At 39.4% G+C, this 18,320-nt stretch overlaps 1 protein-coding gene across 2 annotated transcripts in view; it reads left to right on the top strand.

Moving 5' to 3' along the window:
• Window positions 1-3,576: 3,576 nt before the first annotated feature.
• baiap2l1a (BAR/IMD domain containing adaptor protein 2 like 1a) overlaps window positions 3,577-18,320 on the top strand; it is a 166,684-nt gene continuing 151,940 nt past the window's right edge. Inside the window, exons 1-2 of one of the 2 annotated variants that reach the window (XM_086001132.1) lie at window positions 3,577-3,847; window positions 6,462-6,537. In XM_086001132.1, the coding sequence (XP_085857258.1) occupies window positions 3,797-3,847; window positions 6,462-6,537 (127 nt within the window). In that variant the 5' untranslated portion in view covers window positions 3,577-3,796. The remainder of the gene's footprint in view (window positions 3,848-6,461; window positions 6,538-18,320) is intronic. The other variant, XM_086001131.1, reaches the window with a different exon arrangement.

Genomic DNA, 18,320 nt, shown 5'->3' with positions numbered 1-18,320 from the left:
ACCATAATAAAAGAATGAAAAGCTTAGATTTCATAAAGCAAAGCTTTGAAAATGTGTTGACTGTTGTGAAGATGTTTATGTCATTATGATTGATTGATATTGATTGATATTGATTTTGTTTAACTTCTAAGGAAGGGGGATGTAATGATCAGTAACATGTCATTCTAGAATGTTACACTAGGTGGAGCTGTATGTTTAGTAGTGGGCTACCCACAAGGCAGTCGTCAAGATGGATGCCTATACACTAGTCCACATGGCTGAATAAATGACTAGCTCAAGCTAGCTGTTCATAATGAAAACGTCTATTTATTTATGAACATAACAAAGGAACATCTGCCTTCGTAAAGATGACACATAAAATAAGGGACACCTGCCTTTCACACCATTTTATATGGTGAACCCAGAACACCTGGAGATGTGGCAGATTCGGGAATATTACAAGTTGATGTGGCAGTAAAGAATTACAGAGGTCAGCAGAAAGATGAATAGTGATAATTAACTTGCATCAGCAGAAACCTTAAAGGAAATACAACTGAAAAAGGGTATAAATATTGAAGTCTCAAATGAGATAGCAGACTCGCTTTAATCAGGCAAAGCGATTCTCGACTACAGAGGTGGCTCTGTGGTCTTCCATTCTTTGTACCTTGGGGATCAAAGGTATTTTGATATTGATGGATATCCTGTATAGAAAACTTTAAGAACTGTAATACTGTAGTGAAGTTAAGATTTAAAAGTAAGATTCTCTGTTAAAAATAAGATCATATTTTTTCTCTTTTTAGAACTGTTAACATTGCGATTGACTGATTCACCAACTGTAAATTGCATGTCGGTTCTTTTAATAAATCTCTATATATTTTTAGAATTATCTCACATAAGTTCTCTGTATCAATAACTCGTGAACTCAATCTCTGTACACTCTTTGGTGGAGAGTTACATTTCTGAGGGGAGTTCTCCGGATCCTCATAATATCTGGGAAGTTACAGTCTGGCTAAACTTATTAAAAGCGCTATCTGGAGGACAGTAACATTCTCGGGTTGTTCCTTTCCTTTAGGGAGAGATAGCTTGGATGATTAGACCCAGTTAAGCGTCTTTAGGATGCGGCTACCTCAAACTTTAGTTGAAAGTGAACATCTGAGAAATACGCCTGATCGGGGATAGCCCCAAAGGGGCTAGGATTAGTAAATATCCCTTCACATATACTCAACGGCTCAGCATCCACTGCCCTCTGGGGTAGCGAATTCCAAAGAATCACAAGCCTCTGAGTGAAGAAATTCCTCCTTATCTCAGTCTTAAATGGCCGATCCCTTATCCTGAGACTATGTCCCCCAGTTCTAGACTCTCCAGCCAAGGGAAACAATCTCTCAGCATCTACCCAGTCCATCTCCCTCTTTGCTGTCTTTCGGATGAGACGTTAAACCGAGGCCCCGTCTGCTCTTTCGGGTGGACGTAAAAGACCCCATGGCACTATTTCGAAGAAGAGCAGGGGAGTTATCCCCGGTGTCCTGGACAATGTTTATCCCTCAACCAACATAACAAAAACAGATTATCTGGTCATTATCACATTGCAGTTTGTGGGACCTTGCTGAACACAAATTGGTTGCCGTGTTTCCTACATTACAACAGTGACTACACTTCAAAAGTAATTGGCTGTGAAGCGCTTTGAGACGTCTGGTGGTCGTGAAAGGCGCTATAGAAACACAAGTCTTTCTTTTCTTTCTTTTGACCTACATTGGCTCCCGGCCTGGCAATGCCTTGATTTTAAAGTTCTCATCCTTGTTTTCAAATCTCACCACTTCATACCTCTGTAACCTCCTCCAGCCCCACAACCCTATGAGTTTTCTGCACTCCTCCAATTCTGGCTTCCCTCTTTTTGTAAGACCAAAATAAATTAGACAAATAAACTGTAACAAAAACTCTAATGAATCTTTAAATAAAACTTAACAAATCAAATTAAAATTTGGTCGTTTAAATCAATTATGCACTCCAGTCCCCGCGGCGCCCACCGTTCACGGAAGCGCTCGAGCGCGCCGGCAGACACCGCGTGCTCCATCTCCAGGGCCACCCGGGCACGAACATGGCCGCGGAAGCGAGGAAGGCAATCTGGCTGGATGACCCCCTCGAGCGCCCGCTGCCTGGACCAATTAATGGCTTTTTTTGCCAGGCCCAGGAGCAGACCCACGAGGAGGTCCTCCAACCTGCCCGCTCCCCTCCGCACCGGGTGACCGTAGATCAAGAGCGTGGGACTGAAGTGCAACCAAAAATCGAGGAGCAGCCCCTTCAAATAATGGAAGAAGGGCCCAATTCTGGCTTCTAGCGCATCCCTGATTTTAATCACTTCACCATTGCCAGCTGTGCCTTCTGCTGCCTCAGCCCTAACCTCTGGAATTCCCTCTCTAAACCTCTCTACCTCACTCTCCTCCTTTAAGATGCTCCTTAAAACCTACCTCTTTGGCCAAGTTTTTGGTCACCTGTCCTAATATCTCATGTGGCTCAGTGCTTGATAATGTTCCAGTGAAGTGCTTAGAATCTTTTACTGCATTAAAGGTGCTATATAAATGCAATATGTTGTTGTTGCTATATTTGAAGGGGAAAATTTTTCAGGGGGAAAGAGCAGGGTGAGTGGGACTAATTGAATAATATTTCAAAGAGCTAGCACTGCACAATAGGCCGAATGGCCTCCTTCTGTGCTGCATGATTCTATGATTCTATGAAATGCAAGTTGTTCTGCTCCCACTGACCAAGAGAAGATGGGATATGCTTAAGGCTTTCCGTGACTGGTGGATACAGGAATGCATAGTGGATTTCCTGCATTACAACAGTGACTACACTTCAAATGTACTTAATTGTCTGTAAAGCACTTTGGGATGTCCTGAGGTCATGAAAGGCGTTACATAGATTCAAGTTCTTTTTTTTGGATACAGGAAACAAAATTATAATTTGTTAAGTTTTGTCCATTATTTTGTTATAATTTGGAAATTATCATTTGTGCCCCTTTAAAAAGGGAGCACTCATGGTTTAATTGATTCTAATTGATGATTTAATTATCCTCATATCTGGGTATTATCACATTGCTGTTTGTGGGAGCTTGCTGTGCGTAAATTGGCTGCCATGTTTCCTATATTACAACACTTCATAGAATCATAGAAATTTACTGCACACAAGGAGGCCATTTGGCCCATTGTGTCTGTGGTAACCGTAAAAGAGCTAATGGCCTAATCCCACTTTCCAGCTCTTGGTCCGTCCAGATCTTGGGATGTCCGGCGGTCGTGAAAGGCGCTGTAGAAATGCAAATTATTTCTTTTCTAAATTGATGGTGAACAAAAACCAGCCTGATAATATGTCTTATAATACTCCTGAGAAGCGCCTTGTGACGTTTTCTTCTGTTAAAGGTGCTGTGTAAATAAATACAAGTTGTTGTTGTTGAGTGGATGAGGAGGGAAAGAACAACTACAGCTCCCAAGCATCATTGCCCGCGAGGTGAGCAGTGCGCCTGCGCGTGGTTGGGGGGGGGGGCGCGGCGCCTGCGCAGTGGTAGGATGGGGTGGGGCGAGGCGAGGCGACTGGCGGTGACGTCAGCGGGACTGGAGAGCGGGCCAGAAGTTTGACAGGAGCTCGAGCGGCCAGCAGCCGGAGCGGGAGCTCGCACATTTACCTCAGCAACAAGGAATCCGCCAGAGCAACGACAATCACTTCATCTTTATACATTATTATTAATAAACCCTCCCCCCTTCGCACAAAAAAAACTATTTAAAAAAAAAAAAAATTCTGTGGGGGTCGTTGCCAGGGGAAGGAAACCATGTCTCGCAAAGCCGAGGATATCAACAGGCTCACGGAGAGCACCTATAAGGTGAGGAGGGGGAAATTAAAAAAAAATTACTTTGTTTTTTTAAATTAAATGTTGTCTGCTTTTATAAAAGAACAGCGCCGTGTCTCCGCCGTCCATCTCTTCCCTGTGTGAGTGGCACAGGTGAGCTCCAGGTAAGGGCGCACCTGTGTGGGGGAGGGGTCTGATGATCCAGCTGCTCTGGGAAGTTAGAAGGAAAAGGCAATATTTTAATCGGCGCAAAAAGTTTTTTTTTAAGTGATTGAGGTAGCGTGAACACACACACACACACGAAAGGGGGTTAGCTAATCTTAACTTTTTGTGTGTTTAAATATCTTCTTCGTTAATCATCAGGGATTGCTCAATGGATTTCCTTTTTATTTTTTGGGTGGTGGAGAACCTGTTGAAAGTTCACTGGAGGGCTGGCTATCTCATCCAGTCGGTACACTGGAGTACACTGCACCTACCTGTTCTGTCACCTTTTAAGTTGGGTGTGTCGTGCAAACGTGGAGAAACGCAGTGGGGCTTATTATGTGGCAAAACATTTTTTTAAGCTTACCAAAGGCAACCTTGTAGAGAGTATAACGAAGCCATCACTGAGGTTTTGAAAGATTTTAGATCCATATTTTCCATAAGAAAAGGATCTTTACTTACTTTTACAGAAAATACCCCCTCTTAAAAATGTGCTTTAACTATGCACAAGTCGTATATCAAATGGTATAATTCACTCTTTTACACTTTCAGTTCATTGTCATGCAGTATCCCTGCATTACATCAACATAGTAGACTTAAAATACCTTGTACAATGACCTGTAATGGGTAGGTAAAGAGAATGTTTAGGTAAGCTAATCAGAAATTTGTGTACATAAATTTACCTCCTGATCTTGTCTATTTAGAATGAGAATCACATTCTTGTTTTAAAACTCACCTCCACAATCTTAGCAGATTACTGTAAGGTGTTTTGCTTTCACTAAACTAAGAGGTATGGTGGAGCTGAAAACTCAACTCACAACCAAGCCATGTCATTTTGATCTGAATGTCTGTTTTTCAGTATTCCAGGTCTCGGTATTCTGTTTTGAATTATAAAGTGGTCGTATATTTGGCAACGATAATCTCTCCAAGGATGAGGGGATCTGCCTATTAGCATTATTATGTATGGCAGGGGTGAAGTTTTGCAATCAGCTGATTTGATGTCAGCAGCCTGCTTTGTAAATAGTGCACTGTAGTGTATTGACACAACATACTGGAGCTGTCCAGTATATCAAAAGGACATTGTGGAAACCTATTTTTATCAAAAATCGTTTTTTGATGTACAGCCCCGGCACCAGTTGGTGCGTGCCAAATTGATGAGGAGTAGACCTGGAATATTGGGAGGGGCAGTAACTTTCCAGTTATAACTTTTTTAGCCAGTACACAATTATGTGCTATAATAATTAACCATGTAGATACCTTAGGAGCCTATCTACAGGAGCTGCTGCCTTTTGTTTATGTACATAGTAAGTTAATGATGGCTTGGGAAAGACGTGGTATCATTGGGGGGGGGGAGGGGGGAGGTGATGGGATGAGGAGTGTTAATCTAGGAAAGGTAGCTGACACCTGATAGTGAAGCATAGGACTTATTGGGAGATTTTAAAAGCTTGGTTTGATTAGGATCTGCTGTCTTTTCTAGGCAACAACTTTCTCAACATAGTACAACAATTTGTACTTCATGTTTCTAAGGGAATAGCATTAATGGAAGAACCAGATTGGTTTAGAGGATCATTTTCTCCCTACTCCTCCCACCAACCCAATTTCAAGAAATGACTTTGTGGAAATGGATTGAAGCCCAAGGGAATTGATAGGCAGATGAAACCTGGAAGATTGATGCCATCTCAATTGAACTCTGCCCTGGTTGATTAATTTTTTTACTAAAATGGCTCTGCCTAGAGTCTGCAACATTGAATTGCTAATTATTTATTTTGGCAGAAACTGATACTTAAATAGTTCTATGGGTATTGGTTCTTTGGAAATCCAAAATAGTGTAAGACTGTAATTCTTTGAACAATTCTAAGCTGTTACTCAGTACATTAAGTATACCCAGGATGCCAGTAAAACAGTTTAATGCCACTATAGAATCCATTGAGAAGTTAGTATTTTAATAAAATGTACATGGTGGTATTCTTTCATTATGAGCACTGTAGGCCTGTAATGTTCTTCCCATTGGCTAGATTATTTTGGGATGTCAAATATTGATTTTTGTGTGTTGTTGCAATGTGTCAAACACTTTGAAATTGCTGTAACAAATGTTCCTTCAGAAATGAAATGGTTAAACTCTGTAACTACCAAAAATTGTTTGGTAACATTTTACTTTGGTAATCAAAGATGGTAAGCCAGTTATGGCTGCCACTACAGAAAATTGCAAAGTATCATCTGTGCATATAGCTGAAATACAAATGCTCAGTTTTGTTTACATTTTCCATATGTTCTTGTCATTCCACAATGCTTCTCCAATGATAGATATTTTTTTCAGATTCAAATCAGTATAATCAAAGTCATGCAAATAATACCATCCAACATTTCAAAGAGCTCCAATATGTTATAATAATGGGGAAAGTAATACAGCTAAACGTTACCTTAAATTCTTTTTGTTTTTCTTCAGACTGTAATGGAACAGTTTAATCCAGGATTACGGAATCTTGTAAATCTGGGCAAAAATTATGAAAAAGCTGTTAATGGTAAGTGTACAATTTAAATATTTGCTGAGCATGTGAAGGTTCGTTAAGGTGTGCTGTTTACTGCACTTTGTGATTAAGGTTCCTGGCACCACAAGAAGGAACCTCTAGTTCCAGGCACTGCTTATAGGCTTCAGGCAGTGATGTTCCTACAGATACTCCAGACTGGATAGGGATGCTGGCGAGTGAACATAGTGTGCTTGAAAGTTTTGCTGTTCATTCTGTCCAAACTCTGCATTTTCAAAACTTTTAAAAGTGCAGGCATGTGAACACAAGAATTATCAGATACTTTTGCTTTGTTGTAAATGAGAATCTCTGCTTACAGGTTTAGTGATGCCTCAAAGTAAATATGTCAGCAATAATATCTGTAGTGATCTTAATCTTTGATTCCATTTTTATGAAAGATACATAAATGTTAAAACTGAAAATGTTTGTGCAGCAACAAATGGTGTATCTGCTTTGGTAGAAATGTACAATTTAAAAAAAAAAATAGCAAGATATATTCTATGATACTGTAATGACATAGGGAGAAATAATAGCCACATATGAGGCTTGGCTCAAAACTGAAGGGTCGAGTACACAAAATGATGCTCTCTGGTATTAAAGAAAGGAGGGGAGTTCACCGAAAGAATTGAGGAGGTTAATCAATGTGGCTGGCAGCATGATGTGAGAACAACAATGCTACTTTCATAAATAACTGGAAATCCTTCCAGAATAAAAAGGACTTGTAAAGGAGAAATGGGCTACACTTAAATCAAGTAGGGTCAAAAGGACTTGCAAGGAACATTGAGAACCCAATTGAAAATTAGTTAAATTAGACAGGTTGGAGGGGGATGGAGGGGTAGAGCAGGGAGGAAACGGGACCTCGGGCGAGGCAGAACATAAAGTAAAAGGTAGTCAACACGTAAAGAAAGACTTGCATTTATATAGCGCCTTTCACAACTACCAGACGTCCCAAAGCGCTTTACAGCCAATCAAGTACTTTTGAAGCGTAGTCACTGTTGTAATGTAGGAAATGCGGTAGCCAGTTTGCGCACAGCAAGCTCCCACAAACGGCAATGTGATGATGACCAGATAATCTGTTTTTGTTATGTTGATTGAGTGATAAACATTGGCCAGGACACCGGGGATAACTGCCCTGCTCTTCTTTGAAATAGTGCCATGGGCTCTTTTACGTCCAACTGAGAGAACAGATGGGGCCTCGGTTTAACGTCTCATCTGAACGACGGTACTTTCGACAGTGCAGCACTCCCTCAGCACTGCATTGGTGTGTCAGCCTAGATTTTTGTGCTCAAGTCTCTGGTATAGACACAGATAGTCAGAGAGTGAGATATGAACCAGAAACCATGATTGGCCAAACATGGGGAAATGCGAGAGGTGATAAATTTATAATAAGATGAATATACATGAATGCTGGAAGTAATGGAAATAAGATACCAGCACTGGAGGCTGTTGTTGTAGTAGGGAATTAAAGTGTGGTGGGAATATCAGAAACATGGCTAAATCCAGTAGATGAAAATGAATATAACATTCAGGTGTATAAAAAAAAAAAAAAAAGTGGACAATAGAAGGAGACAGTGCATCCCTATATGTCAGGGGTGCTTGGGAGATAACATAAGTTGATCTTGAGGATTAAAAAGTTACAAAATTAACTACTCTGGGTAGATATCACTAATGTTAAAAAAGTTAAAGCGAATACTGGGGATATGCTATAGACCACCAGGACAGCATAAGAAGGAGGAGAATTTGCTCTATAAAGAAATAGGAAGAATATGTGAGAACAGGAAAGTTATTTTAATGGGACAGTTGGACAGTTTTTTTTTTTTGTTGAGGCAATGCTCATCTTGATCTGGCATTTGTAAGTGACCCAGAAAAAGTACAGGAACTGGAAGTCGTAGCACCTCTTGGGGACAGTGACCACAGAATGATAAAGTTTAACATAATTGAAGAGTCAGAAATATACAAGATCAGGAGCCAGGTACGTAATTAAAAGAGCTAAATTTGATTAAATAAGGGAACAACTAAAGCAAATAAATTGGGAGAGCTTGTTCAACGATATTTCAGTAGAAGATAAATGGAACACCTTTAAAGGGATAATACTGAGCATGAAGGATAAATACATTCCCAAAACCAACAAGCTCTAACTAAACAAACGTGACCCTAAATGAATCAGCAAACAAATTAAGAGTAAAATTAAAGAGGCCAATCCTGCAAGGAGAAAGGGTCCATGAGATGAATACAAGAAATTGCAGAAACGTATTAAAAAGGGGATCAGTGAGGCAAAGAGGGGAAAAAGCATAGCTGAGGCTAAGCATAATAGTAAAATAAGATTCTCATGTAGAAAACAGAATCCTTTTCCACCTTATACTGTATAACCTGTAGGAATGGCTGCTTTGTTTGGGGGTTTCTGTAGTTAGAAATAGCGTTAGCTGGTTCAGAAATGCAGTGTATAATTCTTGAATGTCTGTAGGAACTTTTAGTTATAGATGGTATGGGTAGTCCTGTAGTTTTACTGTTATGGTAAATTATCTTTTTATACGTTAATGGATGCAGTAAAAGTTATCAAACTTGTCATTTCTTGTTAATATATTATCTTCTGTGTATACTTTTGCAGACATCATCAATTTCTTTTCAGTTTTTGTAGGGGCAATCTATTGGCAATGGTTGAATTGCTTTTGTTATGATTTAATGTAATCTTTAGAATTTGGACTTTTACTTTTTGCTTTTCAGCATGTTCACTTTGAACCAACAAAGTTATTGTTTGAACAAAGGGTTTTTAGGCTAGCCTAAGTCTGTTTATACTAAAGTAATTATCACTTGTATGGTCAGCCTATCCTGGAAACATGACATGCTGTGGACCATATCTTGTATTGGTACAAATAGGGATAACTGGACAACTTGCAACCCATAAATCAGTCAGCTTTAGAAGTGAAAATAAAAAAGTATCCCCAAGGTTGATTGTGACCAAGTCTATTTATGCAAGAATTTTTTTTTTAATTTCTCCAGATAACATTTTTTTCTATATTCTGGAGAACTTATTTTAAGTTTCTCCACATAAAAACGTATCTGGATGTATTTTCTCCCATTTGCTAATACTAGTGAAAACATTGACAGAAATATTTAGCAGGTTTCATTAGACTCAAAGTCCCATACTCCAGTTATCGCTGTCCTTGCCAAATACCCTGGCTCCCTGTGGCCTAACAAATTGATTTTTTAAGATCTTCATCTTCAATTTCAAATCCCTCCCTAGCTTGGCCCCACCCTACTTCTAGTCATGCGTCATGACATTACTCTAAATGCGATTGTCTCCACTACTCTAAACACTATAGTCACTGCACCACTGAACTTTCCTCTTATTTCTCATCCTCACTGTATTGAAATCAAGATTCTTTTGTGCAATCCCTACTATAACTTTTGCCTCCATGAGCCTTTCCTTCTTACTAGGATGCACTTTTAAAACTAAAGCTTGGCATTATGTAATCACTACTTCCTGATTTACCTAATCTCTCTTGTCTCAGTCAATAGTATCTTGCACTATAGTCTTGGCAATTCACCTTGGTTTATTACTAACAAAAAACAGGAAAGAGAGCTTCTACACAGATGGTATACTGTCCTCCATTCACTAATTTAACAACAAACTTGCATATTTATTCTGCTTGTTGATGCGCTATCAATTACTCATAAAAGACGGAGAGTTAGGAGAGTAACTAAAAGGCTGTTATTAGCAAAGAACAGAGCATGCCTCTCGTGGTTGACTGGGTTCCAAGAAGGCAGGGGGCTGCGAAGCAGTCCCTTTATACCTGGGCCTGTGGGTGGAGCCAGGGGCGGAGCCAGCAGAGACATGCTGAGGCATGCATAGGTACAACAGTGTGCAACAACAACAACGGTGAACAACAATAACAGTGGTTTACCACACTTGTCATCTGCTATTTCAGCCATTATGCTATTGGCTCTCTGGAACTCCTTCCCCAATCCTTTTTGCTTACCACTTCTCTCAATGCTTTAAAAGGCCCCCTAAGATCCCTCCTCTCAGATGGCTTTCAGCTCGACACCCTAACTCATTTTTCCTCCCTCCTGTTTAGTGTCCAATGATCCATAAGAGCATAAGATTAAAAATTAGGAGCAGGAGCAGGCTGTACATACGGCCCTTCGACTCTGCTCCGCCATTCAATATGATCATGACTGATCTTCGACCTCAACCCCACTTTCCTGCCCTATCTGCATATCCCTTGATTTCCCTTAGTGTCCAAACATCTATCGATCTCAGCCTTGAATATACTCAATGATTCAGCATCCACAGCCCTTTGGGGCAGAGAATTCCAAAGTTTCACAACCCTCTGAGTGAAGAAAGTCTTCCTCATCTCAGTCCTTCACCCATAAAGTGCTCCAAGACATTTTCTGTACATGAGAAATGCAATAAATGTGCTGTGCATTCTAGTAAGAAGAAAAGGCTGAGGGAGTTAACAGTTACAGTAGGGGACGGCATGAAAAATAGAGCTTTTTGCAAGGAAAGTGGATAGCCATGGAAATAGCTTTGGTCAGAGACAGTAATCTGCCTTGCAATGAATTTGAGACATCGGATGGTGAATTTGTGTAACCAGATGTATGTGCTTTTCCTTCCTTTCCCCTCTTTAAAAAAAAATCAAATGTACTTGTGTTCAGATGGCGTGGGGAATGAAGGAATCCTTTATTTGTGTACATATTCTCTGCAGTGGTTTTGTTTTTAAACTTAATCTCTCACTGTGCTGAAATTAGAACTAAAAATATCCCATGTATGTAAATCTGACACCATGGTAGTGATACTCCATTAATATTTCACTGAATGAATTGTATGATACAACAGCATTTATAAGACAGGCGTGAGCAACAACCTGTAGAAATATATTTTCCAGAATGTTCATGTGTTGTAGGGAATAGGATTGCTTTCTGATTGATATCTCAGTACTAACAACTGTTTGTTTCCTGCCCTTTCATCTTCATTATAGCTCACTTTCACACTGATGCACTCTCCCCTCCCCTCCCTCTGACTCCTCCCCTCCCTCTCAGATACTAACATACAATTTTACTTGTCACAGAACTTGTTTACATATCTATAGACATAATTTTTTACCAATTTCAACTGATATAAGTCCCAGATTTTTCTTTCTGGGCAGTGAATTAGTAAAGAAAAAATTATTTCCTCTTCAAAAATTGGGTTTGAAGATGTGCATGCACAACATTTATGTCATCAGCATACACATTGTGTTGCTGTATGTGCAGTGCCGACATCACTGGTGCGATGTACATGAACTGCTGGACCTAATTTTCAGTTGGAAGACAAAAGCTGTGCAATTTGGATTCATTTATGGGGATCTGGATCATTTTTAGATTTTGCTCTGAGAACTATACTCTTTATACTCTATGGGAATCAAGGGATATGGGGATCGGGCAGGAAAGTGGAGTTGAGGTCGAAGATCAACCATGATCTTACTGAATGGTGGAGCAGGCTCGGGGTGTGTGTGACTAGACTTCAAAAGTACATAATTGGCTGTAAAGTATTTGGGACGTCCTGAGGTCGTGAAAGGTGCTATATCAATAAAATTTACTTCATTCTTTCCTTTACCAATCTTTTTACTGACTCAGTGTCAATTTTCTTTGGTCAACTTATTGTTTGTCTTTCTGTACTGCTCTGCATGTGCTTAAGTGACCTGTGCATTTTGTCTGCTCTTGATTGCACTGTAACAGAGATTTGCATTCCAGCATCGCCCACAGCCTCTAAACAAATTTTTTTTTAAATGTTGGATGGTCTTAATCCTACATTTCACTATGCAATAATTGCTATTATGTCACACAATACAAGTATTTAAATGATGTCCTCCAGAATTCAATTCGGAGTGCATCAATGTACTGTACTATTATTGGTCCATTGTTGATCTTCATAAATTTCTTTCAAATGATGAATCTTTTGTTCTTATGAAAGATCTCCCATGACACACTTTCATTGGTACAGTGTCATACAGGCTAAATTTAATTTTTTCTTGTTTCCCACCGGCTTTCTTGCCAGTGCAGCTAAAATTAAGGTATGCTGAGGGAAAATGTTTGCTTAGCAAGACCAGAAATTGAGGTCCAGAAAAAGGGAATACAGAAATTGCTTAAAAACCTTATTAAATCTAGTGCTGAGCATTAAGTGTAAATGGTTTAACACAGTAGCAGCATCAGAAAATCATCATCTGAGAAGAATTTTAAGGGGAAGTACCTTAATAAATACAGAATCCTTGAAGTGGTACACAAGATACAAAACAGCCAGCTTATCCCTCTGTCAGTAGCGTAATCATGATCAAGGAAGGACTCACACTTTCATAAAACCAAATTCAAAAAAGTATTACATATACTAAAAGAATTTAAGGTAGGCGTATTGACTAAGCTGTCTATGAACCTTAAAAAAACTAAAAGGATAAAGAAGAATAACAACAGAAAATGCTGGAAAAACTCAGCAGGTCAGGCAACATCCGTGGAGAGAAATTTGAGTTGACGTCAACTCAAATTTCTCTCCACGGATGTTGCCTGACCTGCTGAGTTTTTCCAGCATTTTCTGTTGTTATTTCGGATTGCCAACATCTGCAGTATTTTGCTATCGTCAAAGAAGAATAAAAGTAGGCCAAAGGCATGAAAAAGTAGATGAAAGGTTGACTTTTAAAATAACATAATTTAGAATGAAATAAACAACTGGGATAATTTCAGCAGAAATAATGCTATTTGCAGTATTTTACTTTTTAGAAGATATGGATCAAAAGCCCAGAGCTGAGGAGAATGGCTTTGTGGGTTTTTGAAAATCTTTAGAAAGAGGCTACACATACCATTATTTACAGTAGCCTACATCTTGGCTAAAGATTTTGCTTTAATGTCTATCTATGCCATTTTGTATGTCTGAACTTTTTTTCCTTTTTTTATGTCTTTGTTTCTTCACTCTTAATTCATGGCTTTGTATGTCTTTCATTTATTCAGTGGCACTCTGTTTACTTCTCTCACAATCTTTCTTGTTTTGCTCTAAGTTCCCAAGTTCTAGTTAAAAACTTTTGTGCTACTTTTTGAGTTGCTTTATATATGTGAGAAATTTACCGCACTGTTCCTCATGTTAGAATTGTAACAGCTAAAACTGCTCATCAAAACTGTAGTGTTATGTTGGATAGTTGGCTAGTAAATAGGTCAATCCTATCTGCACTTCTCTAGTTAAATAGTGAGAAATTCAACAGTTACTTTATTAACTACTACAGTTACAAGGTAAGGCTGTTTCAGAGACAAATAGCCCAGGTTCCCACTTCAAGCGCATGTGTGTTGAGTAGGGACAGGTTTAAGCTTAAGTTCAAAAGCCTGCCAACTCAGTCGAGGCTTGCATGTGAAGGATGGGTATGCAGTTGTGGTACCTGAGGGCTGCTAGTGTCAGTAAAACTGTACCTTAACATCAGTCCATATGTTCAGCGGAGGGGATAGAGTTCAGGGGAAGAAGAGTTAATTGCTAACTATCAAGTGATATTTACATTTTGTGATGCAGCAACAAAGTGGCTATGAGTTCCTCGCGTCTTTCCTGAAACCAACATGCAGGTACAGGTACTAGCAATTGATTGCTACACATAAATTTGGTTTACTGTTGAATTGCTACTAAAGAGGTAATCTCACCTAGAGGCGCGCTAGTTCAAAAATCATTTATATAGCATTATGAATGATTTAACATCAGCATTCTTTTGTTCAGTGTCACTAGCCCACCCTCTCATAGATTTATGATCTCTAATTTAATTAAATATGTAATGCCTTTATTCTATGTATGTGTCTTTATAACTTGCGTACATCAGTCCCTTGTGAATTATAACATTGTATCCAACTGCTAAATAACAATGGTGTCACATGTTGTACCACTTAAGTCTCTCTGTCCTGCTGGTATGATTACAGTAAAACACTTGCCTTGTAGCAGAAGATGATGTTTACATAAGTTTTTTGTTTGCATATAAATTAAGTTTGCGCATAGAATTGGTAAAGAAAGAAATGTGATGCCCAACTACACTGCATCCATATGGCATTTGCATTTCAGAATTTTACATGCCACTACTTTATAATGATGCATTATTTTGATTTGTATGATAGTAACATAACTATAAAATGCTAAAATAGTTCTTGCATATCATTTGAGACTGAAAACAACATTAATACATGTTCCCCAATGCATATTGCATGCCTCCAGTCTAGAGGAGATTTTTTCATTATAATATTTTAACTACTGAGGGAAAACTACACCAGGAGAATTTATTGTCCAAGAAAGTTGTAAAATCTATCTTTTTTTAATGTTGTTTAGATTCATGTATTATGTAATTGCTGTTTATTTTAAAAAACTTTGAATAAAAATTTTGAAGTTAAAACAAATGGACACATACTTGAAATGATCCAAATTGTCTAAATCCAAGTGATAAGACTATACTGGGGCTTGCACAATAATTGTACACTAATTTATGTTTGTAATATTTGCCCAAATTAATCTGAATTCTAGTCCCAACACTCTTGTAACATTATCTTGCACTGAGCCATTCCTGTGAGTAGGGTGAGGTAACAATGAATAATTGTTACAGACAGTAGGGCTCGCAAAGAAGCTAATCGTAATTGAACTTAACAGACGTGTTTTATTATGAACTGGTCTGGCATTTTGAAAATGGGCGAATGGAATAAGTTCATTAATTCATTACAACACTGACTCTATATCCTTATCTGATTGATTAGTTTGTTCTGGAATTTCTAAAAATTCTGCCCTTATAATTTGCATATCCTTGTGTATGCAAAGTAGCTTTTTTCCTGATAATTTGCATCACAAAGTCCAATGTCTATTGTAATGTTTACTGCTGCTGATTGCATTACAACAACAACCTGTATTTAAATAGCGCCTTTAGAAAGAAAGACTTGCATTTATATAGCACCTTTCACGACCATCGGATGTCTCAAAGCGCTTCACAGCCAATTAAGTACTATTTGAAGTGGAGTCACTGTTGTAATGTGGGAAACGCGGCAGCCAATTTGCGCACAGCAAGGTCCCACAAAAAGCAATGTGATAATGACCAGATAATCTGTTTTTTGTTATGTTGGTTGAGGGATAAATATTAGCCAGGACACCGGGGAGAACTCCCTTGCTCTTCTTCGAAATAGTGCCATGGGATCTTTTACGTCCACCTGAGAGAGCAGATGGGGCCTCGGTTTTAAGGTCTCATCCGAAAGACTGCACCTCCAACAGTGCAGCACTCCCTCAGCACTGCCCTGGAGTGTCAGTCTAGCTTTATGTGCTCAAGTCCCTGGGGTGGGACTTGAACCCACAACCTTCTGACTCGGAGGCGAGTGTGCTACCAACTGAGCCACAGCTGACACTTTAACATAGTAAAACGTCCCAAGGCGCTGCACAGCAGTATTATAAGACAAAAAAATTGACACCGAGCCACATAAGGAGAAATTAGGGCAGGTGTCCAAAAGCTTGGTCAAAGAGGTAGGTTTTAAGGAGCGTCTTAAAGGAGGAAAGAAAGGTAGCGAGGCAGAGAGGTTTAGGCAGGGAATTCCCGAGCTTGGGGCCTAGGCAGGAGTAGGCCATTTGGCCCCTCGAATCTGCTCCGCCATTCAATAAGATCATGGCCAAGGGCCTCAACTCCACTTTCCTGCCCACTCCCCATAACCCTTGACTCCCCTGTTTTTCAAAAATCTGTCCATCTCCGTCTTTAATATATTCAATGACTAAGTCGCCACAGCTCTCTGGGGTAGAGAATTCCTCCTGAGAGAAGAAATTCCTCCTCATCTCCGTTTTAAATTGGTGACCCCTTATCCTGAAACTGTGCCCCCTAATTCTAGATTCCCCCACGAGGGGAAACATCCTTTCAGCATCTACCCTGTCCAGCCCCCTCAGAATCTTATATGTTTAATAAGATCCCCTCTCATTCTTCTAAACTCCCAATGAGTATAGGCCCAACCTGCTCAACCTTTCCTCATAAGACAACCCCTTCAAGTCAGGAATCAACTCTCAACTGCCTCCAATGTAAGTGTATCCTTCCTTAAATAAGGAGTCCAAAACTGTATGCAGTACTCCAGGTGTGGTCTCACCAGCGCCCTGTACAGTTGTAGCAAGACTTCCCTACTTTTATACTCCATTCCCCTTGCAATAAAGGCCAATATTCCATTTGCCTTCCTAATTACTTGCTGTACCTGCATGCTAACTTTTTGTGTTTCATGTACGAGGACACCCAGATCCCTCTGTACCGCAGCATTTTGTAGTCTCTCTCCATTTAAATAATATTTTGCTTTTTTGTTCTTCCTACCATAGTGGATAACCTCACATTTTCCCACATTATACTCCATCTGCCAAATTTTTGCCCACTCACTTAACCTATCTATATCCCTTTGCAGACTCTTTGTGTACTCCTCACAACTTGCTTCCCCACCTATCTTTGTATCGACAGCAAATTTGGCTACAGTATACTCGGTCCCTTCAGCCAAGTCATTAATATAGATTGTAAATAGTTGAGGCCCCAGCACTGGTCCCTGCGGCACCCTACTAGTTACAGTTTGCCAACCTGAAAATGACCCATTTATTCCGACTCTCTGTTTTCAATTAGTTAGCCAATCCTCTTTCCAATCTAATATATTACCCCCAACACCGTGAGCTCTCATCTTGTGCAGTGACCTTTTAAGCGGCACCTTATCGAATGCCTTCTGGAAATCCAAATACACTACATCTTCTGGCTCCCCTTTATCCACCCTGCTCGTTACACCTTCAAAGAACTCTAGTAAATTTGTCAAACACGATTTCCCTTTCATAAAACTATGTTGACCCTGCTTAATTCTAAATGTACTGCTACTACTTCCTTAATAATGGATTCCAGCATTTTCCCAATGACGGATGTTAGGCTAACTGGTCTATAGTTTCCTGCTTTCTGTCTCCCTCCTTTCTTCGAAAGGGGCATTACATTTGCGGTTTTCCAATCCGCTGGGACTATTCCAGAATACAGGGAATTTTGGTAGATTACAACCAATGCATCCACTATCTCTGCAGCCACTTCTTTTAAGACCTTAGGATGCAGGCTATCAGGTCCAGGGCACTTGTCAGCCTTTAGTCCCATTAGTTTGCCAAGTAATTTTTCTCAAGTGATAGTGATTGTTTTAAGTTCCTCCCTCCCTTTATCCCCTTGATTATCTACTATTATTGGGATGCTTTTAGTGTCTTCTACCATGAAGACAGATACAAAATATTTGTTCAAAGTCTCTGCCATTTTCCTGTTTCCCATTATTAATTCCCCAGTCTCATCCTCTAAGGGACCAACATTTACTTTAGCTATTCTCTTCCTTTTTATATACCTGTAGAAGCTCTTACTGTCTTTCTTTATATTTCTTGCTAGTTTACTCTCATAATCTATCTTCTCCCTCTTTTTTTATTTTTTTAGTCATCCCTTGCTGGTTTCTAAAAATTTCCCAATCCTCTGGCCTACCACTAATCTTTGCAACATTGTATGCCTTTTCTTTCAATTAAATACCATCCTTAACTTCCTTAGTTAGCCACAGATGGTTCAACCTTCTCGTAGAGTCTTTACTTCTCACTGGAATATACCTTTGCTGAGAGTTATGAAATATCTCCTTAAATGTCTGCCACTGCTTTTCTACTATCTTACCCTTTAACCTATTTTCCCAGTCCACTTTAGCCAACTCTGTCTTCATACCTTTGTAATTGCCTTTATTTAAGTTTAAGACACTAATTTCATACCCAAGTTTCTCATCCTCAAACTGAATGTGAA

The sequence above is a fragment of the Somniosus microcephalus genome, chromosome 11, assembly GCF_052327205.1.
Source record: "Somniosus microcephalus isolate GS21.2 chromosome 11, FLI_Smic_1.0, whole genome shotgun sequence".
Lineage (NCBI taxonomy): Eukaryota > Metazoa > Chordata > Chondrichthyes > Squaliformes > Somniosidae > Somniosus > Somniosus microcephalus.
Note: the sequence above shows the minus strand (reverse complement) of the source record. Positions and strands in the feature narration are given on the sequence as shown.